General features: G+C 35.4%; 3 protein-coding genes across 7 annotated transcripts; all 3 read left to right on the forward strand.

Moving 5' to 3' along the window:
- Positions 1 to 890: 890 nt before the first annotated feature.
- LOC133310840 (protein indeterminate-domain 12-like) lies at positions 891 to 3,455 on the forward strand. 3 transcript variants are annotated; one of them, XM_061511838.1, is made up of 4 exons: positions 891 to 1,295; positions 1,420 to 1,599; positions 1,795 to 2,194; positions 2,527 to 3,455. In XM_061511838.1, the coding sequence occupies exons 2-4, from the start codon at positions 1,422 to 1,424 to the stop codon at positions 3,380 to 3,382; spliced, it is 1,434 nt and encodes a 477-aa protein (XP_061367822.1). In that variant the 5' UTR covers positions 891 to 1,295; positions 1,420 to 1,421; the 3' UTR covers positions 3,383 to 3,455. The 3 variants fall into 3 exon arrangements, with proteins under 3 accessions (XP_061367822.1, XP_061367824.1, XP_061367823.1); XM_061511840.1 differs by having other exon boundaries at positions 891 to 1,276; XM_061511839.1 differs by lacking the exon at positions 891 to 1,295 and having other exon boundaries at positions 1,320 to 1,599.
- A 4,437-nt stretch (positions 3,456 to 7,892) lies between these two features.
- Positions 7,893 to 11,189, forward strand: LOC133310843 (uncharacterized). Its single transcript, XM_061511844.1, has 3 exons — positions 7,893 to 8,786; positions 8,879 to 9,146; positions 9,217 to 11,189. The coding sequence occupies exons 1-3, from the start codon at positions 7,893 to 7,895 to the stop codon at positions 11,187 to 11,189; spliced, it is 3,135 nt and encodes a 1,044-aa protein (XP_061367828.1).
- Positions 11,190 to 19,808: 8,619 nt separating this feature from the next.
- On the forward strand, positions 19,809 to 24,045 carry LOC133310842 (uncharacterized). 3 transcript variants are annotated; one of them, XM_061511841.1, is made up of 7 exons: positions 19,809 to 19,917; positions 19,995 to 20,104; positions 20,597 to 20,679; positions 21,560 to 21,681; positions 22,455 to 22,619; positions 23,017 to 23,110; positions 23,226 to 24,045. In XM_061511841.1, exons 1-7 carry the CDS (start codon positions 19,908 to 19,910, stop codon positions 23,470 to 23,472), a joined length of 831 nt encoding a protein of 276 aa, XP_061367825.1. In that variant the 5' UTR covers positions 19,809 to 19,907; the 3' UTR covers positions 23,473 to 24,045. The 3 variants fall into 3 exon arrangements, with proteins under 3 accessions (XP_061367825.1, XP_061367827.1, XP_061367826.1); XM_061511843.1 differs by having other exon boundaries at positions 23,237 to 23,384; XM_061511842.1 differs by lacking the exon at positions 19,809 to 19,917 and having other exon boundaries at positions 19,933 to 20,104; positions 20,597 to 20,719.
- The last annotated feature ends 271 nt before the right edge of the window (positions 24,046 to 24,316 follow it).

Raw genomic sequence — 24,316 nt, forward strand, 5'->3', positions numbered from 1 at the left:
TAGAGCACACATGTGACGCCAGTTTTGGGCGTCACATGTGACGCCCCATTGGGGCGTCTCTCCCATGGATAAGACGCCCCAATGGGGCGTCACATGTGACGCCCAAAACTGGCGTCACATTGTGCAGTAGATGTGTAATTTTTTACGAAACAACATTAAATGCGTAATTATTTTATTTAAATACAATATTTTAATTTTTTTGCCATAATAAAGCTTCTCTCCTATTATATAAGGTTAAAAAATAATAAAAAATATAATGGGGTTACTAAAATGTTGATGCAATTTAATAAATAATATATTTAATTACAAAGAACTATAAGCTTATGCATGATTCTGTACTCGTATGCATTATTCTTCTGGATGTTATTGATTAATTGAGAACTGTTCTCCGTATGAGCTTTGTCTGCTATTGCTGACTCCAATCTATGATTACAAACTATTCATGGCAGTGTGTGAGTGCAGAGAGAGGAAAGCAGTTTTGCTTTTTAGTTTTTATCGCTTTTACCCCGGATATGTTAAAAGTTCATAATCAGCCACTCATCATCTCTCACGGACCATACGGTTACTTTATCTCTACTTTTTAGGGAGAGGAATGTTTGGCTTGAACAATCAATCATTGTCAGAGATCTACTGTTTATATATATATATATATATATATATATATATATATATATATATATATATATATATATATAATTAATAACTTTTACATTTGATTTGAGAGACACGAGAAGAGAATCATAATGTTATAATGCAATGCAATTATTGAGGAAGAGAAAAAAAAAAGAAAAAAAAAAGGAAAAGACAAAAAGTGCACTTCAGAACAAGCCAGTTTGGCTTGCGTTTTGGTCTTGTACGTGCGAGCTAGCTTCAAAGGCAGATATCCTTTTCTCATCCACATTCTTCTCCTTAGCTCTTCTCTCTTTCTCCCTCATCCACACACACACACACACAAATAACTCATGAAAATTTAACTGTGCTTAATTAGCATACTCTTGAAGCACACTTTGCGGAGCTAGTTGCCAGCGAGATTTGGTTGTTTAAGACCTTAAGAAGCTAGCTAGATTTGGATATATATGCTTATATAGATAGGTTTTGAAGCCAATAATCCATCTCGGGATCCATTCATCTTTCTCAGCTTTTCTTCTTAGTTTCTCTCTTGGCGGTGTTCTCAAGAAGCTACAAGGTTGAAGAATAGAGAAAACTATATAATTAAGGTGGATCCATGAGCTAAAGAGATCAGATCCATTCCCTACCATATGTTTCCTTTTCCGGTGTAAGCAGATTGTGATAAGGTTCAGTTCTAAGATCTCAGAAATTCTTCATCTGTCACAAATATTAATGTTTGTGTACATATATCTCACATATCTATAGAGTTTGTTTTCTCAATAATATCTAATTTGATATATACACATATAGACATGATGAAAGGCTTGGTGGTTGATGAAAATATGTCCAATTTGACATCTGCATCAAGTGAAATAAGTGCTTCTTCCGGAACAAGGAATGACAATGGTTCTCTACATCCTCAGTACTCATCTACTTCAACAAATCAAGAACCACAGCCCAAAAAGAAGAGAAGCCTTCCAGGATACCCAGGTTGACCAATACTATTAATATTTTTTTTTTCTTTTAATTGAGATGGTATATTTATATATAGAGGGGTTAATTAATTTGGTGCAAAAATAAACATTTGTTTGCAATAATTAGCTTAGCCTGTTAATATATATAATATTGTTTGTTTTACAATATTGAATCATGTTGGTTTAAATTTTTTCACCCGGTTCGGTTTAGACCCTGAGGCTGAAGTGATAGCCTTGACTCCCAAGACCCTCATGACAACAAACCGGTTCATTTGTGAGGTTTGTAACAAAGGGTTTCAAAGAGATCAGAATCTACAGCTTCATAAAAGAGGGCATAATTTGCCATGGAAGCTAAAGAAGAAAAATAGCAAAGAAATAACAAGAAAGAAAGTATATATATGCCCAGAGCCAACATGCGTTCACCATGACCCATCAAGGGCCCTTGGGGACCTCACTGGAATCAAGAAACACTTTTTCAGGAAGCATGGGGAGAAGAAATGGAAGTGTGACAAGTGCTCCAAGCGTTACGCAGTTCAATCGGATTGGAAAGCTCACTCCAAAATTTGTGGCACCAGAGAGTATAAATGTGACTGTGGAACCCTTTTCTCTAGGTAAGAATCTTATTAGTTTTAATTGATTATATACAAATCCCAAAACCAAATCAGCTTATCTTCAAAACACATTTTCCATTGCTTAACATAACTCATTTTTCCCTATATTTAACGGAGAAGATCCATTTATAATTTTTTTTTTACAAATTACACTAAGTGTGACCGATCATACATTCTTAATTGAAGTATGACCGATCGTACTTAGTATAATTTGTAAATAAAAAGTTTGTAAATATAACTTTTCTCATATTTAATATATAAACATGGTTTATACTTTATTATATAAACATGAGTTATATAACTCATTTTTCCTTCTTTTTTTATGATTGCAGGAGGGATAGTTTTATAACTCACAGAGCCTTCTGTGATGCTTTAGCACAGGAAAGTGCTAGAACAATCACAGCAATGAACCCTTTACTATCCACTCACACACAACTTCATAGCCATGGCTTTCAACCACCATCATCAGTGAAAATAGAACAAGGGTTCAACTTAAGACCAGAAATTCCACCATTTCACCAAATGCATTTCGACCAGTGCTTAATCCAGCATGAAAACCCTAACCCTACAACTACTTTGTTTCCTTCTTTCCATTCCAATGTTTCTCCTCACATGTCTGCCACTGCTTTGTTGCAAAAGGCATCACAAATAGGTGTAACAGTAACGGCACCTTCTCATGGCATGCTTAGACCCCACCACTTGAAGCAGCAGGTTCACGTGCATGAATATTTTAATACAACTGGGTATAATATGGCTTCATCTTCAGCTGTTTCTGGAATGGTTATGCCGTCACGTGAAGAAATAGGAACTGGGTTTGGTCATGGTTTGGCATCTTATGGGAATAAAGCTGCAACTACTTCAGATTACTTGGAAGAATGTGATGCTGCAAACACAGAAGCTGATCAAGAATATTCTCTTTTTAATGATGTGATGGCAAGTACTATGCATTCAGCTAGTGGGTTTGAGGAGGCTATGACTATGAAGGGTATGTTTAATTCTCCAAGAGGTAATGAACTTGTTTCAAAATCAACACTATCACCTGCAGCTGGTGCCAACGATGAAATGACAAGAGATTTTCTGAGCCTTAAAGCATTTTCTCAAAGGGAATTCTTCAATATATCTGAGATTGATCACTTGGGTTCATCATATGGCAAACAAAATCATAACCAAGGACCTTGGCAAGGGTAATTAGGTTTGTATTTAACAACTCCTTTCGAATACGATTTTCTGTGTACCTGAAATTTCATTGCATTTTTACTAATGTGGTTTAATTTTAATTTTTTTTTAAGTAATATAATTTGTAGATCGTTTTAAGTCACATCTAATACTTTGCAGTAGAGGTTTTTTTTTTTGGGTAATTGCAGTAGAGTTTTAAATACCAATGTAAACTCCAAATAAAATTAATAGAGGTAGGATCCTTTGACACTAGTGTCAAATTTGAAATTCGACACCTCATATGAAAACCGTTAGATCAAAAAAGATCAATGGTGTCACATGCTTACAAATCAGAATCGTTGATCTTTTTTGATCTAACGGCTCTCAGATGAGGTGTCAAATTTCAAATTTGACACTGGTATCAAAGTATCCTACCTCAAATTAATATTAGTTTTATAAAGTGGTTGTTCTCGTATATGACTTAAGCTAGTTTTTTTAATTATATACCTAAAATAGTGGTCACAGGCCACGACTTACCTTAAATAATTTGGAATTAGAGTAAATAGTATTTCGTCACTACGACTTTAGGTATACAATAAAAAAAAATTAGTATGAGAATAACAAGTTTGTAAAATTAATATTAAGATATTAAACTTATATATAAATTGTGTTTGATATTAATGACTTAGTTAAAAAAAATTTACAAAATTATGAGTGAAACTTACAATTTTATATAACTTACATCATTTTAAAAAATAAAGTTGAAATAAACCAAATTAATAAAAAGAAAAAATGATTACACCGGACGAGTAAAAAATCTTTTCTCATCGATGCTGAATAGTGCTTTAAGGTACATTCTTTCCTTAGAAATTAGCAATATATTTTTCGCTTAAGTTGATTAAAAAGTCTACCGCATATGTGGTGTTTGATTATTTTCTTCCCAAACAAACTTTATCTATATATCATAATATCACATCTTCATATTACTTTCTTATATAAGGATTGATTTTCTATGCATATATGACCGACAAAATAGGGATTAAAAAATAAATACGAAATAATACGCGCGGAATCTTAAATAAGAATTTCAAGTTTCCCTATTTCTCCTACTTATTCTTCCCTCTATTTTCTCTTCTCTCTATTTATTTGTCTCCATCTTTCTCGTTTCTCGTCTATGTCTCAATTCCCTTTCAATTCTCAAATTACTGAACAGTAACATCCTGTCCTGAGCTTCTACTGAATAATAGAGATTTTGCTACACTTTCATTGACTCTTATCTCAGCTCAAATATTAATCAGTAGATAATAAAAATTATAACAGGTCTAAAATAATTTTATATTGTTCTTTATATTTATTGTTAATTAATTCTTTTATTTATCATAACACAATTATATAATATAAACAATTTTAATATCATTTATTTAAATTTCTTTGTTTATATAAACTACTTAAAATTATTTTAGTGTTTATCTATTTAATCATTCATTTTATTTAAGGAATAAGGTCATATGAATATATTTCAAATTTTATTTAATAGTTATATATTTATGATTTCGGAATTTGAAATGATATTGAAAATACTCATTAAAAGTTTATTTTTATATATTATGGTTTATGTTTCTAAATTAGTTTAAAAGTAACAAGCAACCAATTGTCCAAAAGCTAAATCTGTTATGTGAAAACAGATGAATAAGAAGTAGTCAGAGAGCTCCACACATTATTGATGTTAAGCAACAAACCCATAATATTTAATACCATATCTCAATCCAAAACTTTGAAGTATAGGTTTATAGGTCATTTCACTTATATGTTTCTTGCTTAACTCATTCCTATTTAATATAAAATTTTATCACTCCCACTTGAATTCTCATCAATATTCCCTTCAAATATAAGGCCCAATATTTGTCAACTCTATCTGAGAAGAAAGTTTTTTCGAGCATATATGGATTACTAAACCAAGAGTGATTAAGTTTGGACTATATAACATAGGTCAGATGCACAAACCCAAATACAAATTGCATTCTCTAAGTACTCATCTTAACTAAGTAATTGGCTCTAATATCATGCCAAACAACCAAAATTTTAAGCTATTAGGTAAAGGCAGACAAAATAATAGTTTTTATATTTATATTTGTTACAAATAAAAATAATTTGTAATTGAATATTATAGAAAATATAGAATGGGTTAGGCGCGTAGAGCTACGCGCGCGATTCTTTTTCCCTCTGATAGGGTTTCTGCACGAACCTGATCAATTTCTTCAATGGAGGTAGCGGGAGATAAGCATGATGTTGCGTTGTCATTGGAAAGAAAAAGCACTAAGAGAACAAAGAGTGGGGAGGAGATTCACACGGAGACTCGTTTGAGGGAGGCGGTGAAAGAATACCAAGCTGGCTTTCCTGGATTGGTGAAACAGAGATCCTTCGCGGAGGTAACGGGGGAGGAACATGGGGTTGTCGGCGACTCTCTTCCCTGGCTGGTAGAGGACGAAGATCCGGAGTTGGAGCCGTTGGACCCTAGCTTGGGTGTGATTTCTGAGTGGGGCTTCCAGACGATATTCAGAAAGGATGGATCAGTTGAGATAAGAAGCAATAAGGAGGCCAGAGCTAGGATGTGCCAGTGATGGAAGAATGCACTCATTGTCAAGCTCCTGGGCAAGAAGGTGGGGGTGGGTTTCATGAAGAGGAAGCTCGATTCTCTCTGGGCCAAGGCAGGGAGCATCATAGTGGCGGACCTAGGTAACGATTTCTTTTCAGTTAGGTTCAGTAGTCTGGAGGATCTCAACCTGGCCATTATCGGTGGGCCTTGGGTCATCTTAGGGCATTATTTAGCCACACGCAAGTGGGAGCCCAGATTTGACCCGGAGAAAGCCAACATTCATAAGGTGGCTGCTTGGATCAGGTTACCAGGTGTTCCCCAGGAATATTGTTAATTTTCTTTCCTCAACCAACTGGGAACAGTGATTGGGAAGGTGATCAAGGTGGACAGAACCACTTCGACGGGTGATAGGGCTCGGTTTGCAAGAGTTTGCATTGAGGTTGACCTCTCAATGCCTCTGAGAGGTGAGTATATTCTTGATGGGAGCAGGAGGAAGGTAGAATATGAAGGATTGTTCCTGATTTTTCTGAAATGTGGGAGGTATGGCCATAACTCTAGTGCTTGTCCTGATTTTGTTAAGCCTGCTACATCATCCACGGCTGATAAGGACCCTGACCAACCTATGGAGAATCCTTGTCCTCAAGGAGTAGGAGCCTGGATGGTTGTCCAGCGCAGGAAGAACATCAATCAGAATTTTCAAAAGAATAGCTCTTCAACCAGCAGAAAATTTGGAATTGATATCTCTAATAAGAGAAATACTATGGGGAATGGGTCAAACTCCAGCAGTGGGCTAAATGGGCAGGAGTGTGCTCAGGGTAAAATTCCAGAAGATGTAAATTCTATGATAAAGGAGCTTAAGGAGAATATAGTATCCTTGGAAAAGCCTCAGGGCATTGGTGTGGGGATGGAGTTCAATGCAGTAGCCCCCTCTCAAGTCAAGAAGACATCATGTATTAAGGCTAATTTTCCTGGCACTAAAAAGGCAGGTCCAAAGGTCCCTATTGCAAAAGGAAAGGGATCAGCTCTTAACCCGAATCCTAGTTCTGAGATTGGAAGTGGAGGTGTTGTCCGTAAGGAAAACCTGAAAGTTTCTCAACCTGGTGTTCAGCTAGAAGGGAAGCTATGAAGTGACTTGGTGATGGAGGATGATAGCTTCTGGTCCGAGGGTAAGCTAGGCCAATCCAGCAAGGCTGAGATGGGCTGTAAGGATCCTATTACAGAACCTAAGCCTCCTGATCCTAGTAGGGGTGAAGTTCCCATCAGGGAAGGAGGTCAAGCATGTATGGAAGTTGAAATTTCTCGTTGTAGTTAATCCTATGTATGTGGAGATTGGAGGTAGTTGTGATAAGGAGATGATAGAATTGAGTGAACCGTTGGTGGTCAGTCAAGTGCAATGTAGCAAGAACTTAGTAATCTTGCATCCTCATTCGAATTCATTATGAATATTTTGGTGATTGGAATGTTTTACTTCTGTTTAGTTATGCTTATGAATAATAATATTTGTTCATGGAATTGTAGAGGAGTAGGGAAAAAGTCTTTTCCTGCACTGATTAGAGATATTAAGTATAGGTTCAAAATAAAAGTTTTGGCTTTGCTGGAAACCAGAGTTCATGGTGTCAAAGGTGAAGCTATATGCAGGAAGCTTGGTTTTTCTAAATACTTCAAGCAGGAGTCTATGGGGTTTTTTGGAGGTATTTGGGTTTTGTGGGATGAGAGGGATGTAGAGGTTGAAGTTATTCAATCTCATCATCAGTATGTTCACTCTAGAGTTCACTATTTGGAGGATAATAGGGTGAAGTTAGTCACTTTTGTGTATGGGAGCCCGAGGAGATGTGAGAGAGAGATCCTTTGGGAGAAGTTGGAGGAATTGTCTGGCTCTGTGAATTCTCCCTGGATTATTCTTGGGGATTTCAATCGGTGCTGAAGCAATTTGAGAAAGTTAGTGGTATGGAGGTTTGTTGGAGGAGTATTCTTGAGATGCAGGATTGCCTTGATGTGTGTGGGGTCTCTGACATAGGATTCAAGGGCCCTAGTTACACTTGGAAGAGGGGTAACTTACAAGAAAGAATTGATAGAGCTTGTGCAAATAAGGAGTGGAATACGGCTTGGCCCAACAGATTTCTTGGTCATCTTCCATTCTTCAATTTGGATCATAAACCAATTCTGGTCAGCAATTATCAAACTACCCGAGAGTTGAATAGTGTGAAGCAATTCAAGTTCCTTGCTACATGGCAGACAAACCCAGATTTTGGGAATATTGTAAAAAAGTGTTGGGAGAAGAAAGAGGCTTGGTCTGAAGCTAGAATAGAGTTTGAGGTTGAAGCTTCCAACTGGAACCATCATGTGTTTAGAGAGGAGATGAGACAAAAGCATAGATTATATGCTAGAATCCAGGGCATTGATATGGAGCTGGAATCTAGATATGATAGGGACCTTGTGAGGTTGCAGGGTGATCTTTGGAAGGATTTGGAGATGATCTTGCTTAGAGAGGAACTGTCTTGGTTCCAAAGATCTAGAGTTTCTTGGCTGAAATTTGGTGATAAAAACACAAAGTTCTTCCATTCGACTACCATTGCTAGAAGAAGAAACAACAAAGTGATGACCATCAAGAATAAGATGGGAGAGTGGACTGCAGACTCTAATGATCTTGTGAATACAGTTGTGGGCTACTTTGAGAAACTATTTCTGGTTGAGGAAGGGGCTATTGAGGATTATCCCATCAAGGGTGTTTTCCCCAGGTTGGAGGCTGTTGAGTTGAATAAGTTAGCCATATTCCTGATGAGGAGGAGATTAAGAACATTGTTTTTAAAATGGGTAGATTTAAAACTCCAGGGCTGGATGGTTTGAATGCTGTCTTTTATCAATCTTAATGGCACATTATTGGCAAATCTGTTTGTGACTTGATAAGGAATATTTTTGTTGATCCTTCGAAGGTTCAGGATGTTAATCAAACTCATCTTTGTTTGATTCCTAAAAAAGACAATCCAGAATCTATGAAAGATTTTAGGCCAATAAGCCTGTGCAGTGTTTCTTACAAGCTGGTTACAAAGATTATTGCTGATAGATTAAGGGAGTTGATGCCTAAACTGGTTAGTCCGAATCAGTGTGCTTTTATCAAAGGTAGGAATAGTGCTGATAATATCCTGGTGGCTCAAGAGATCATTAACTCAATGCAAAGGAAGAAGGGTGATAAGCGGGATGGTCATTAAAGTAGATCTCGAAAAAGCCTATGATAGGCTAAGCTGGGAGTTTATTCATGACACTTTAATAGATTTGGATTTGCCTAGCAATCTGGTTTCTGTCATTGATAAATGTATTGGCACTAGTGAATTGAATGTGCTTTGGAATGGGAAACCTACTAAATTCTTCAAGCCTTCCAGAGGTATAAGGCAAGGGGATCCTATATCCCCTCACCTTTTTGTTCTTTGCATTGAAAGACTTGGCCATCTGATCCAAGTAGCTAATGAGGTTAAGGCCTGGAAACCTATTTTGCTTAGGAAAAACGGTCCTCTAATTTCACACCTATTCTTTGCTGATGACATCTTGCTTTGTATGGAGGCTTCTTTGGAGCAGGCTTTTGTGGTGAACCAAGTTCTCAGGGTGTTTGCTTTGAGCTCTGGTCAGAATATTAGCCTGGATAAGACTCGTGTCTTCTTCTCTAAAAATGTTGGCTTCAACAAATCTAAGGAGATCAGCGAATGCTTAGGCATAAGGAGTACTCCTAATTTGGGGAAATACTTGGGAGTATATTTGAATCATTCTAGAGTTACCAAAGCATCCTTTGGTCATGTAATGGATAGGGTCAAGAGCAGGCTGAGTTCTTGGAATGCCAAGTCTTTATCTCTAGCTGGAAGATTGACTCTGGTTAAATCAGTTATGGCTGCAATGCCAAACTATGCTATGCAAACAGCCTGGATCCCTAAATCTATGTGTGAAAATATTGAAAAGCAGGCTCGTGGATTTATTTGGGGCTCCACTGAAAATAAGAGAGGTGTGCATCTAGTTAATTGGGAAACTATGTGCACTAGGAAGCTGTCTGGAGGTGCTGGCTTGAGAAATATTAAAGCTTTTAATCAAGCTTTTGTCATGAAGGTGGGCTTTGGTTTATTAACAAAGAAGGAGACTCTGTGGGCCAGAGTTCTGAGAAATAAATACAAAGTTGAAGAGGGTCTGGTTCCCAGAATTGCTAGATCAGTTGGTGATAGTAATATTTGGAGGGGTTTGTGTTCTTCTTGGAATCAAATTCTGGCTGGGTCTAGTATAGTAATGGGGGATAGGAGGCTCATAAATTTTTGGTTAGATTGCTGGGTTCTTGGAATAGGGAGGCTTATTGACAAGGCTACTGCACATGTTCCTGTCGGTGCTCAAACTTGGAGAGTAGCTAACTGTGTGACCCAGAATGGTGGATGGGACTGGGATAAGTTCAATAGGTACCTTTCTACAGAAGTTTGTGAAGTTATTGCTGATATTGAGGTCCCTAAGGTGGATGATGGCACTGATAAGGTCATTTGGAGGCCTTCTAGCAATGGATTGTTCTCTGTCAGGTCTGCCTACCAGTTCATCAGAGATGAGGCAGCTAACTTGCCTAATCAGGATAATTTGTGGGATTGTGCTTGGAAGTGGCAGGATCCTGAAAGGATAAAGCATTTTTTATGGCTTCTTCTAGGGAATAGTCTCCTGACTAATGAGCAAAGGTATAGAAGACACATGGGTGGAGAGGCTCACTGTCCCAGGTGCTGCCACCCCTGTGAAGATTGCAAACATGTAATGTGGGATTGTCCTTGGGCTAAGAAGGTCTGGATGCTATTAAATCCTAAGTTCAATGTGATCCATTTCTCTGGTAGCAGCTTTTCAGATTGGCTTAGAAGCAACCTGAAGATCAAAAAGGAGAAGGGTCTGGAGCAGGGCTGGAGCCTCACGTTTAGAGCCACCTGCTGGATGCTATGGCAAGCTAGAAACAATCTAGTCTTTAGAAATAAAGTGTGCTCTCCTGAAAGTTTTTGCTTTAAGGTTAGAACTTATGTTAATGGTATTATTCAGGCTGAAAAAACCTTAGGAGTGATTGATAATAGCCCAAGGAAAATGGAGGACTGTAGTGTGAGTTGGCAGCCTCATCTTGAGGGCTGGATTAAAATTAATTTAGATAGAGCCTGCTCCCTAGATGGTTTGAGAAGTGGATGTGGTGGGGTCTTGCGTAATAGTAATGGTAGATGGATTGTAGGATTTATGAAGAAAGTTGGCTAAGGCAATGCTTTGAAGGCTGAATTATGGGGTGCTCTTATGGGTCTTCATGTGGCCTGGGACCATGGTTTTAGACAAGTCCAATGGGAAGGAGACTCTCTTGATGCTTTGCACTTAATTCAAAATGGATGTGCTCCTGATCATCCTCTGTTTCAAGTGGTGTCTCGAATTCAGGAAATGAAAAGCAAGGAGTGGAAGTTGATGTTTAGTCATATTAACAGGGTTGGTAATACAGTAGTTGATTGCTTGGCTGGTTTGGTAGATCATGGATCTTGGAATTTAGTCATTTTGCCTAATGCTCCTTTGGGTTGTAATAGGCTGCTAGAAAAGGATCTATTGAGTGCTATTTTTACCTAGAATGATCCTTAGGTAGTTTTGTGTTGTAGTTTTTCTTTCCCTAATATCCAAAAAATAAAATAAAAATAATTTGTGAGAATAATTTCTTAAATTTTTTATTATTGTGTGAGCTGAAATATCTTAATCAACATTAGCTACTTGTTATAGTGGTTTTTTTTATCTCCAAACAAATACAGATTTTGAAATGTTGATCCAATGATCTTTGCTCCAAGAAGATGAGGGTTCTCTAGTGACCATTCATACTGATGGGCCCTTCCAGCATGTTCACAAGGCAACATAGTTCCCCGTGGGGTTGGTCTTGGCATGGTTTCTCAATCAACAAAAAAAGATGAAACCAGTATGTAAAAAGGATACGTCTACATGATCGCTTAAGTAAAATCTTGGGTTTGAGTTTTTTTAAATGTAAGAAAAAAAAATTGAGATGTTTCTAGTTCAAATATATATGATTGTCTTCCCGTAAAAGATATGTGTAATTTATTCAAAATAAAAATAAAAATGTCCGCATGGGAGGCTGGGTTACCGTTAATTTATGAAGAAGATGAAATCACTTCTGGTGCATCACCAAGATGGTTTGTTACTAAATATGGTATAGGCAATGTAGAGGCAAGTTTACCGTAGCTGAAGTGAAAACATTTTAAGCCATTAGAATTGATCTAGTGGGTGAGATATTTGAGTAGTTTGTATTAGGTTGTGTGTTTATTCCTATTATCCAAAAAAAAGTGAATACTTTTTCTATTCTTATGGTTTATCAAATTATAAATTATAAGGAAGGTTATACTTACAATCTATTTTCATTTACAATATCTTAAATTATATTTTAACAGTTGATTTTCATCAATCAATTTTATCATTTATTACAAATTAATAATTAATTAATGAATTTGATTTGTGAAAATAATAATTATTGATTGGTAAAAATCAATGGTTAAGATATGATTGTAAGATGTTGTAAACGAAAATAGGTTATAAATATAATAACTATTCATAAATAACTTGTTCAATTTTATATTGATCTTTTCTCTCTCTTGTGAGGCTAACCCATTTTTCATTGGTCCGGAAAACCTTGAAAAGACAATTTGCTTTATATTTTCCTATATATAAATGAGTTAAAATCATCAAAACAAACTAAAGTAAAAAAGTTGCGTTGTCAGTAATCATGAAGATCTCAAACTAGAGAAGTAAGTACTCCTTTGTCCTGGTAAACCCCAATGTGATTTTTAATGTCTGTCCTTTTTTGGAATTGTAGAGGGGCCGCCAAAAAAGAATTGGGGTGAACCGTCAAGTTACTAGTGGAAAAACATAGACTACATATTGTGATACTGTTGGAAACTAGAACAAATAGAATGAAATATGAGTTATTAATGAAAAAAATTAATTTGACAAATGCTGGGTAGAAGAAACAAATGGTTTTTCAGAAGGAATCTGGATTCTTTGGTCTTCTAATTGGTGTCAGGTAGAGCCCAAAGAGCAAACAAGTCAAATGATTCATATGAAAGTAACATTGGACAACAATATGTCTTTTCTTTGTATGGCTATCTACACAAATCCGAGGGAAACTCAACAATAGGTGCTCTAGGAAGACCTAAAGAATCTTAGTATAAACATATCAGAACCTTGGTTAGTGCCTTAGTGGGTGGAGACTTTAACGAGATTTCTAGTGTTATGAAAAAAATAGGTTGCACTCCTCCGAATAGAATTAAGTGTGATCATTTCGCTTCTGTTCTGGAAGATTGTGAATTTGGTGATATGGAGTTATATGGTTCTATGTTCACATGGCAGGGACCAAAATAGGGTAATCTTCGCATGATCTATAAAAGGTTGGACAGAGTTGTTGTGAATCTTCAATGGCATCTTCAGTTTGATAATGCCAAGGTATGCTATCTCCCTAGAATTCTCTCTGATCACTGTTCTATTTGGGTTAATCTATTTACCAATGTTGATCCAGGTGGAAAGAAACCATTTAGGTTCCTTACTGTATGGCAGGAACATAGTGGATTCAATGGTCTAATGAATTCTCATTGGGATAAGAACTTTGACATTCCATACATGCTTCAGCATTTCATGCCAAAAGTTCGAGAGTTGGAATAAGAAAGATTTTGGGGATGTTAACAAGAAAAAAGATAGAATAACAAAAAATATTGAGAGAATTCAGAATCAAATTATCTCGAGTGATTCAGCTCGCTTGAAGAATGTTGAGTCTGATTTACAAAAGCAGCTTCAGGTTGTTCTAGAGGAAGAGGAGCTTCGGTGGTTTCAAAAATCCAGGAACAAGTGGAAGCAGATGGAGATCGTAATACAAGATTTTATCATTTGAATACAGTAATCAGACGTAACTTCAACAGGATTAACCGTCTACAGAATGACAGTAATCAATAGATTTCGGATCCTAAGGGACTAAAAGATATGATTATTTTGTTTTACAAAAATCTCTTCACTGAAGATAATGCTAATAGGAGGTGGTTGGAGTTAGCTAGTTTGTGGCCTTCTATAACCAGTCAAGAGTAGTGAAATACGGTGAGGAAACCCTCTTTTGAGGAAATTAAACATTGCATCTTTGACATGCAACCTTATTAGGCTCCAGGAATTGATGGCTTCCCGACTCTGTTCTTTCAAAGAAATTGGAATAACATAAAGGAATAGGTGGTTAATTTTGTCCATGAAATATGGCAGAATCCAAGCCTGTTATCAACAATAAATTCTATATTGCTGGTGCTTATCCTTATGGTCCAAGGTCACACAAGCATCAAGCAGCTCAGACCCATTTCACTATGTCTGATATTGTATAAACTAATATCCAAATTGGTAGTTCAACGCCTGAGACCGAATTTAGAGAAGCTTATCTCACCAACACAAAGTTTTGTCCCAAGAAGACATAAAAAAAAACCACTCCCCATTAAACCCGACTAGCGAGTGTGGGGTGGAGGAAATCCTTATACGCAGCCTTACCCTTGCATAATTGCTAATAGGCTATTTTCTGGATTCGAACCCATGACCTTTCAGTTAATATTGTGATAGCTTTTCCATAGTATGCATCGAATGAGGGGAAGAAAAGCTTTTATGGTAGTTAAGATAGATTTGGAAAAAGCTTATGATAGGCTTAATTGGAATTTCATACATCAGATCCTAAAGGGAGCTCAAATCCCAGATAAGCTAATTGACATAATAATGGTGTCGGTGAAATCAACCTCAATTAATATTCTTTGGAATGGAGGGATGACCCAGAAATTCCATCCAACTAGAGGTATATGTCAAGGTGACCCTATTTCACCATATCCTTTTGTTTTGGGAATGGAAAAGTTGTCCCATATTATAGATACTGCTATTAGAGGGAACCTTTGGCTGCCTATTAGAGCTGGTAAGGAGGGGTCGTTAATATCCCATCTTATTTTTGCTGATGATTTAATTTTGTTTGCTGAAGCGAATGAAGTCCAGATTCAGAATATGATGCAATGCCTAAGATTATCTGAAGAAACATAAGGCCAAAAACTAATGTGCAAAAAAGTAGCATATTCTTTTCAAGAAATACAGAGGAAGCTTTAGTATCGAGAATTACAGATTTTTGTGGTTTCGAAAGAGTGAAAAATGTTGGGAGATATTTGGGGGCTTGGATGCAACATGGTAACGTGACTAAAAAACATTATGGAGATATTATAGACAGACTCAAGCAAAGACTATCTGGTTGGCAAGCAAAATGTCTCTCACAGGCGGGGAGGGTTACTCTTACATAATCAGTGTTGGCCACTATACCTTCATTCCAAATGCAATGTGGTAAACTGCCCATTGGAGTGTGTAATGAGCTGGAAAAAATACAAAGAATTTATATGGGATGATAAGGATGGGGGGAAAATGCACCTGATAAACTGGAACACTTTGACTACACCGAAGATTGAAGGGGGTTTGGGGTTAAAGAAAACATTATTTAATGATGATTTTTTAGCTAAAATGACATGGAATATATTTACTAATCCCTAAAAATTGTGGGCAAAATTGCTAAGGGCCAAATATGCTGGAAACCGATTAGGTATGGAAATATTTACATGTAAAGTTGGGGACTCTGTGTTATAGAAAAATATATGTTTAATGTGGAAAAAAATGGAAGATCATACTAGCTGGGAGATAGTAAATGAAAATAATGTTATGTTTTGGCAAGACAGATGGGCAATCAATGATGGCAGACTCATGGACAAATCTTTGATGCCAATACCGTGGGAAGAAGCAACAAAAAAGGTAGCTGATTATAATGATACTGGTGGATGGAAAATTGAAGAGTTATCTAGTTGGCTTCCTTATGAGGAAATTCAAACAATTCGAAGTCTTCTCCTTCACAATACCTTAGATGACCGTGATCAATTAAAGTGGAACTTTCCTGGCAAAGGGAATGTCTCGGTGAGTGGCATTTATAAGCTGCTAGCTAATCAGACAATGACCACAAGTGAGAGATCTGAAGTTTGGAAAGATATATGGAAATGGAAAGGTTCACATAGAATTAAACTGTTTTTGTGGAAAGTAGCTCATGGAAAGCTCATAACAAAAAAGGATGGCAAGCTTGCAACTAGGAGATCCGACGTGTATTCTGTGCAATAATGGAGATGAAACTCTGATGTATACTTTGAGAGACTACTTCTATGCTAGGAAGTTATGGGACATATTGGCAGCCAATACGGTTTGTGCCATTTTCCTAACATCCGATGAACAGGATTGGCTCATTTCCAACTTGAAAGTAACCACATAAGTTCTAAGAGGTATTCCTTGGCAAACAATTTTTGTGGTGGCTGTTTGGAAGATTTGGCAATGGAGAAATGAAAGGCTACATGGCGTCCAAGGGAATCCAAATGAGTACAACCTGAACAGTATACTTAGGTATGCAGAGAAGGTCTGGATAGTTGCTAATAGGAAAGAGAATGGTGTTAATCATGTAACAAAAGAGGAGATTTTAATACATTGGAAATTTCCTAAAATGGGGTGGGTCAAAGTTAACACTGATGGAGCGGTCAAAGGAAATCCTGGAATGACATCGTGTGGGGAGTGATTAGAGATTGTTCTGGTAAGTGGTTTAATGGATTCTCTTATCGGATTGGCATTTGTAACACTAATTTGGCAGAACTATGGGGCATTTTAAAGGGGATTGAAATGGCTTGGGAAGCAGGTTGGAGAAAAGTTATCATTTAAAGTTATTCTGAAGTGGGAATCACGTGGCTCACATAGATAGGAGAGCCAGCCTATGAGTCTCATATTGTGACTCGCATACGGGCATAGATGGATAAAGATTGGATAGTGAGGATAAATCACACATATAGAGAAGGGAATTGCTGTGCAGATTGGCTCTCTAATCTCCCATTTGAAAATCTAGATCAAGAGGATTACTGTTCTTTTTCAGAGCCCCCTATGGGATTTATTTAATGTATCTAGCTGATTTAAGTGGTTTAGGTAGAATTCGTTGTATTTCTTCTTTTTAGCCTATTTAAGGTCATACCCCATTCAGGATACTAAAAAAAAAAAAAAGTTGCGCTGCTACCTCTCTTTAAAGTATTAAAAAATAAAGTTGCTTTCTCCCCAAAAATGTAATGTTTTTAATCTTTTTATACTCTTTGAAATTTTTGTTGTATTTCGATTTATCCAAATTGAATCGAGCAGATCCAAATATTTGTTTGACGGGTAAGAAATTGTAATAATCAATTAGTGTTACTACTAATACTACTACCAATCAATTTCACCGTTAGATCGATTATGTTGATCCAATTATTTTCATCTTTGTATAATTATGATTCCCTATATTTAATATGAAAACATTAAATATGAGAAATCATAACTATGCAAAGGTGAAAATAAATATAAAGTATTAAATATGAGGAATCACAACCATACAAAGATGGAAATAAATATAACCGTTGGATCAACATAATCGATCTAACGGTGAAACTGATTGGTAGTAATACTAATTGGTTGTTACAATTAGGGGTGTTCATCAACCAATCCAAACCGATTCAAACCGCGGTGACCGAACCGAAAAACCGATAACCGAATAAACCGAAAACCGAAAAACCGAAAACCGAAAAAAAATCGCAAATTTTAATTGGATTGGATCGATTTTCGGATGGGTTGATGAAAACCGATCCAATCCAAACCGATCCAATATATTAATTTCCCTCTACCTACTTGGTCCTTTCTCCTTCATAACCCCACATTTTTTAAACCCAAGACCCATTAACCCATCAACTAAACAAAAAAAAAAATCTAATCACATCTCATCAACAAAATTTTATCTGTGTAGACCTTCATATCTCATTGCCCAAAAAAATAACTATATTATCGTTTACTAATGCTTTTGTGTTTCAAAAAATAAATAAATTTACAAAGCCAATATATACCAAAGATGTTATTTGCACAATAATCATGAAACTAATTTTAGGAATTTCAAAAAACCGAAAACCGATCCAATCCAAACCGAAACTAATTGGATTGGATCAGATTGGATTTGAAAAAAAATTCAAACCGAATGGATGATTAGATGATCAAACCGAAAGGATTGGATCGGATGATTTTTGATTCCAAAATCGATTCAATTCAGACCGCGAACACCCCTAGTTACAATGTCCTTCCCCTTTGTTTGATTCCAATTTTATAAAACAGTTTTATACTTTCAATGATATAGAACAAAACTTGTTTTAATCTAAATGTTTTGAAATAAAAAATAAAATGAAAAAGTGTTTATCATTTTAAATAACAAAATTTTATTTCATTTTAGATAAAATAATATCATTTTGATATATATTTGGTGAGTTTTTATAGAGGAAGGTTATACTTACAACTTTTTTTTTACAATCTCTTACAACAATATCTTAACACCGTTGATTTCCGCCAATCAACGGTTATGATTTTCGCAAATTAAACTCATTAATTAATTATTAATTCATAATAAATGATAATCGTTGATTGGCGGAAATCAACGGTGTTAAGATATGGTGGTAAGAGGTTGTAAAAAAAAGTTGTAAGTATAACCTTCCTCTTTTTTATATTCTCTCTCCTCTATAAAATTAGAAAGAGAAGCTAAAAAATCATGAGTTATGCTCCAAAACGACTTTGCTTCATTTAAATTGATAAACTTTTTTTCAAAATAAAAATACAATTTCAATGAAATAAATTTTTGGATTCTTTTTTTCTGCAGTCAACGTAGATAAGTTATCTACGTTGAGCCCAAAATAACGTCATTTTTGGGTGAAATTCAATGTACTTTTGTAATTATAATTTATTTCAGGGTTATACTAGTTTTTCTCATTATAATTTTTTAATCTTTTGACCCAAAACGATGTCATTTTGACAGTGAATGTAGATAACTTATCTATTCACCGTAGAAATATTAAAGGCTAAATTTTTACGCATTATATTAGAATTTATGTATTAAAATAAAATTACATTATATTGAAATACATTTTCAAAATAAATGATAATCGTTGATTGGCGGAAATCAACGGTTAAGATGTGGTAGTAACATTATTTGGTTGTCACAATCTATGTAGCACCGATACGACACGCGACACGTGACACGACACGACATGACACTCCGACATATCAATTCTAAAAAATTATGGATTTCGACACGTTGAGACACGTTTTAATATTAAATAATTTTTTTAATTTATATAGTATATATTTCATTTAATATTTAATAATTTAACAAAAAAATGAAACTAAATTAATAATACCATCAACACGTTATAAAGATGGAAACTTTAATAAAAAAAATAAGAACTGGGATGAGAGAGAGATATAATATCAGATAAATAGATCAAATCATATTAGAGAGAGATCAGAGAGAAGGAGATACAACAAGAACGTAATAGGAATTGACAACAATCATGCTGAGATGATCTCTGTTATCAAAAAAAAAAAAAAAAAAAGACAAAAAAATAAAATTGATATGATCAAGTGGAAGCTTTATTAATAATTTTTAATATTTTTTTAAAAAAAATTTAAAAAAAAATTAAATTTTTTTTTATGAAAATGGCAAGTGTCGGAATGGTCAACGTGTCGAAAAAAGTTGACCGAGTGTCCGACACCGTGTCGGAGCGTGTGTCGCCGTGTCGGAACGTGTCGGATACGACTCTCACTGATTTTACAAGTGACAAGTGTCCGTGCTTCCTTTACAAGTGACAAGTGTCCGTGCTTCCTTGGTCACAATATCCCATCCCTTAAAATAAAATAATAAATGTATTTACGATTATGCAAGAATTTCTGTTTTTACAATTTTACCCTCGTCTTCATCCTCGTCTAATTAGGGAAATGCAGAGTTACACCAGCGAGCGGCGATACAAACAAAAGAATTAACGCAATTCGTTTCGCTAAAACGCAGAATCGAAAATTATCATGCGAGACAGTACGAGATTTAGTTGCTTGATTTGTTTGTAACGGTATATATGTTGTTATCTAACTAACCGTGCAATTCTTGTGCAGAAAGGAGAGTTATTATACAAAATTGCCATGGAGAAAATCTTGTTGGGATCTTACATGATGCGGCTTCAACAGAACTTGTTATCGTGTGCCACGGCTTTCAATCTTCCAAGGTTGTCTCTCTTGACATTTTTATGTAAATGAAGCTAATTTTTTTTTTTTAAGCTATGGTTTTTCTTTTTTTAAGAACCAATTAAACCTAAATGTTCGATGAAATTACATTAATAATTTTAACTGTGCTAAAAAAACTCCACCAAAGATATTAGTTAAATGAGGACGATGAAGATCGAACCGTGACACCGACGCTTTGATGTAAAAAAATAAAAAGTTAATTCAATCCAAAAGCTTAAACTATTGGGTAAAATTATTACATTAATAATTTTATATATCTATAACACGTTTGGTATAATAATAATACATTGGAATATATTAAATCTCAATAATTTCATAATTGTTCAGTCCTGAATTGTGAACCTACCTTTAAATTTTCAAATGAAGTTTTCACTTATCAGTCTGTTTAGTAGAAGGGTTACTTGAGTATCTAGCATAATAGCATGTTGAAACTGGTTGCTCTGAACTAAAGCATGGGATGATTTTATCTCTAGGAAAGGATCCCAATGGTGAACCTTGCTGCTGCTCTGGAAAAAGATGGAATCAGTTCCTTCCGCTTTGACTTTGCTGGAAATGGGTAAGCTCCTCTACAAAGGAGAAATAATGTTTTTAAATTGGTGAGTTGCTAATTTGTTTAGGGAATGAATATAAACACTTTTTTTTTTTCTCTGGGTAGTTTGATTTGTTTGTAGATGGTATGGCTTTTGTATTTAAGATTTATTTTTAAGATCTGCATGCTGGCATGAACTCCAACAATAATCAGTAACTCAGAGTTTTAAACTTTCGAACATGTTTCTATGTCTATTTTCTTTTTTTAGAAGAAGAAATTCAATAAAACAAAATGAGGAAACTTACAACGAATTTGGAGGATAAGGGATCCTGCTTAACTAAAAAGCAAAATACTATCACAAACCAACTTTTAGTGAAGGCTCATAGATGGCTTTGTTACATCTCTAACAAACACAAACAACAAAGAGAAAGGAAATCTTCAGTGGAGCAAAGCTTCCCATCCCTCAACAAATATCTGTCAGGGAAAACCCTCTTAAAAAGATCTTGTGTTTTATATCAAATAGAATCTAAATGCCTAACCTTATCTCAAATTAGCTGCTGTGTCCAGGAAACCTCCTTCAATATACAAGTGTTCTCCTACAACCAAATGCAACCTATCTTAGCACAGATTTCACATTGCTATAACATTTTGTTTTTATGTCCTATTACATACAAATAATATATTGTCTTCCATTTATGGCTTTATTTTTTTTTTTCTCAAATAAACTTCGACTTAAACCAATGTAGCCACATTCAAAACAAAGGAACCAATCTATTATAAAATCGAATGTAGAAGTGATTCTAGCTTGGAGGTAACCCATGGGTGTACCTGTTCTAGTACTGAACGAAAATATTTTAATATTGAATCATAAATTTGTTTGCTAATATCTCATGCAATTGTCTTCTAGGGAAAGTGAAGGTTCATTTCAGTATGGTAACTACTACAGAGAAGTTGAAGACCTGCGAGCTGTAGTTCAATACTTCCGTGAGGAGAAACATGTAATTACAGCAATTGTTGGCCACAGTAAAGGTCAGATTACAATTATGCTTAGTATATGAAAATGAAGTTAGTTGTGGACTGAAAAGACAACCTATAAGTTCAATGGCAATTTGTAATTGTTTTCTCTCCTGCCCTACAGATTTTGGTAATTTTTTTTTCCTCAGTTTCTCTGTTTTTAAGGTTATCAATATTTTTAAAAATAATTTATTTTGTGTGCATGGTGAATAATAGAGGTAGTAAGGAATTGGTATAATTATTTCAAGGTAATTTTTGGAAATTGTGTTCTTTGCTGAGAAGATCTGTGGAAATGTACTGTGAGAAAAGTTTAGATCTTTGGTTGGTTTTTTATTTCTTTGGAGAAAGCATGTGATGGCATTGTTGGGGTGATAATATAATCTGCTTTTAACAGTAAAGACAGTGTAGATATATCTTGAGTGTCGGATGTTTAATGTTACAAGGAAGAAGTTATAAATGGAATATATTTTATCAGAGTTAGGTGTAGTTTTCATCTATAGGTAAAGATGAAGGAAAATTGTCCAAGAGATGGTTTGGACTTATACAATTTAGAGGTGAAAATGTTTGAGAAGGATTGGAAAATATTGAGGATAAAAAGTGGACCAAGTTTACATTGCTTACACTGAAGATATAATTATACAGTTTTAGTGGAAAATTGTAGTTTTTCGTAAGTTTTGAAGGTAACTGAAACTTAAGTTCTACATGAATGTAATATAGTTTTCCTTATATAAAGTCTCTCACAATCCTAAACTCCTCATGTAAGTCACTCACTATAATGGTTTCTGCAGGGGGTAATGTGGTGCTCTTATATGCCTCAAAATATAAGGATGTTGATATTGTTGTCAATATATCTGGCCGGTTTAATCTAGCGAGAGGCATGGAAAGTCGCTTGGGCAAAAATTTTATACAAAGGATCAAACAAGATGGATTTATAGATGTTAAAAATAAAAGAGGTGAGCTATGAAATATACATAATCTTCGAGTTCTATTCATCAATCATTTGTGATTAAATTTAATCAGCATGTCTTGGTGAATTTTGTTCTTGATTCTTTGTTCTTTTGTTGCCATGAACGTTGTTAGTTGATTTTAAAAATAAAGGAAGTGAGCTATTAGATGTGAATGTGACTGCCCTCGCGGTTCTAATAATATCTGGTCTTGGTGTTGAATGGTGACATCTCTTCGTCAACATGTTGCTTTTTTGTCATCAACCTTTCTAGCTTCCGCTTGATGTTACATCATAGTGGCTACCAAAAAGCTACTAAAAACAGTGTCTTCAGCCGTTGCTTGTATTTTTCTTGTTATCAATTTACTTCATCCAGTCTGATTAACACTTTCCTTTTCTTACCATAGGGAAGATTATGTATCGTGTTACTGAAGAAAGTTTGATGGATCGTCTATCTACTATTACCCATCTTGCCTGCCTATCAATTCCTGAAAATTGCAGGTAACTTTTGTTACTACATCTAACAATATGCATTTATTTCATTGAAAATGTTGCAAAATCAATCGCTTCATGTTTTACTGTTACATTGCTAGTCACTTCATGAATGTTGATACAGAGTTTTGACAGTTCATGGATCCATGGATGAAACTGTACCAGCAGAAGATGCTTTAGAGTTTGCTAAGTTCATATCTAATCATGAACTGCGCATCGTAGAAGGAGCTGATCATGAATACTCTTGTCAGCAAGATGAGTTGAACTGCTTAGTTTTGGAATTCATCAAGGCTCATAATGATAACAACAGAGATACGTCTAAGCAGACACGTTTTGGAAGAGTAGATAAACCTATTCGTTCACGATTCTAGTTCTTGCAGAATATGCGGATCCAGTACCTCTTCTATTTAAACCATCCTTCTTACAAATAATGCCACAACCTTGACAAGTAAGCAAGAAAGATGGAGTCAAACCTCGTACCATTTCTATCTTCCTATGTGCCCACCTGGTAGCCAGCCAATAAGCAGTAGCTGTCAGAGTTAAGGAAAATTGACAAATGTTACCCAAGTTTCTCATTATTGAACCTCAATAGTTGCACACTTGACAAGAATTGCTGCATCATTATTGCTAGGTTGTCAATCTGACATTAAACTCTTGTCGCTACTGCTTAAAGGTTATGCTCTTGCATACTACTACAGGTGAGCGATGAAATGAACAATTTGACATCTGGAGCATGATTGCATGAACATGGATCATCTGGTAGATAGAACATATGAAGTACAGCTGATTGAATTTTCATTATCTTAGGTGAGCAATAACAGCTAACAAGTAATTAAAGGGCAACTACTAAAACAATTGGTCTTGGAGGTTGACTACAATGTTTGTAATTACCGAGTACAGACTACCTACTGCTGTGTACAGATTTACTTATGACCATAACATTATGCACATTTCTTCTATGTCTATCATATTTCTTTCCTTTTCATTGCCTTTATTTTCTTTTTGAGGCAAACATTAACCCAATATCATATTTCAGAAATGAATCCAGAAAAGACTATGAAAATGCAATTTATTGTTTGGTGCTGCTTTTATGTTTGGATGGGGATTGTAAGAACCCATCTGCAGCCGGTTTGTTAACATGTAAATGGTACAAAAGCGCATCTTTAAATTATGATTTAAGCGGAAGACTTAATCTAAGTATTGCCTTTACCTAAT

The sequence above is a fragment of the Gastrolobium bilobum genome, unplaced genomic scaffold (genome assembly GCF_033153095.1).
Source record: "Gastrolobium bilobum isolate Gb01-03AN ecotype WA unplaced genomic scaffold, APGP_CSIRO_Gbil_v1 utg305720, whole genome shotgun sequence".
Lineage (NCBI taxonomy): Eukaryota > Viridiplantae > Streptophyta > Magnoliopsida > Fabales > Fabaceae > Gastrolobium > Gastrolobium bilobum.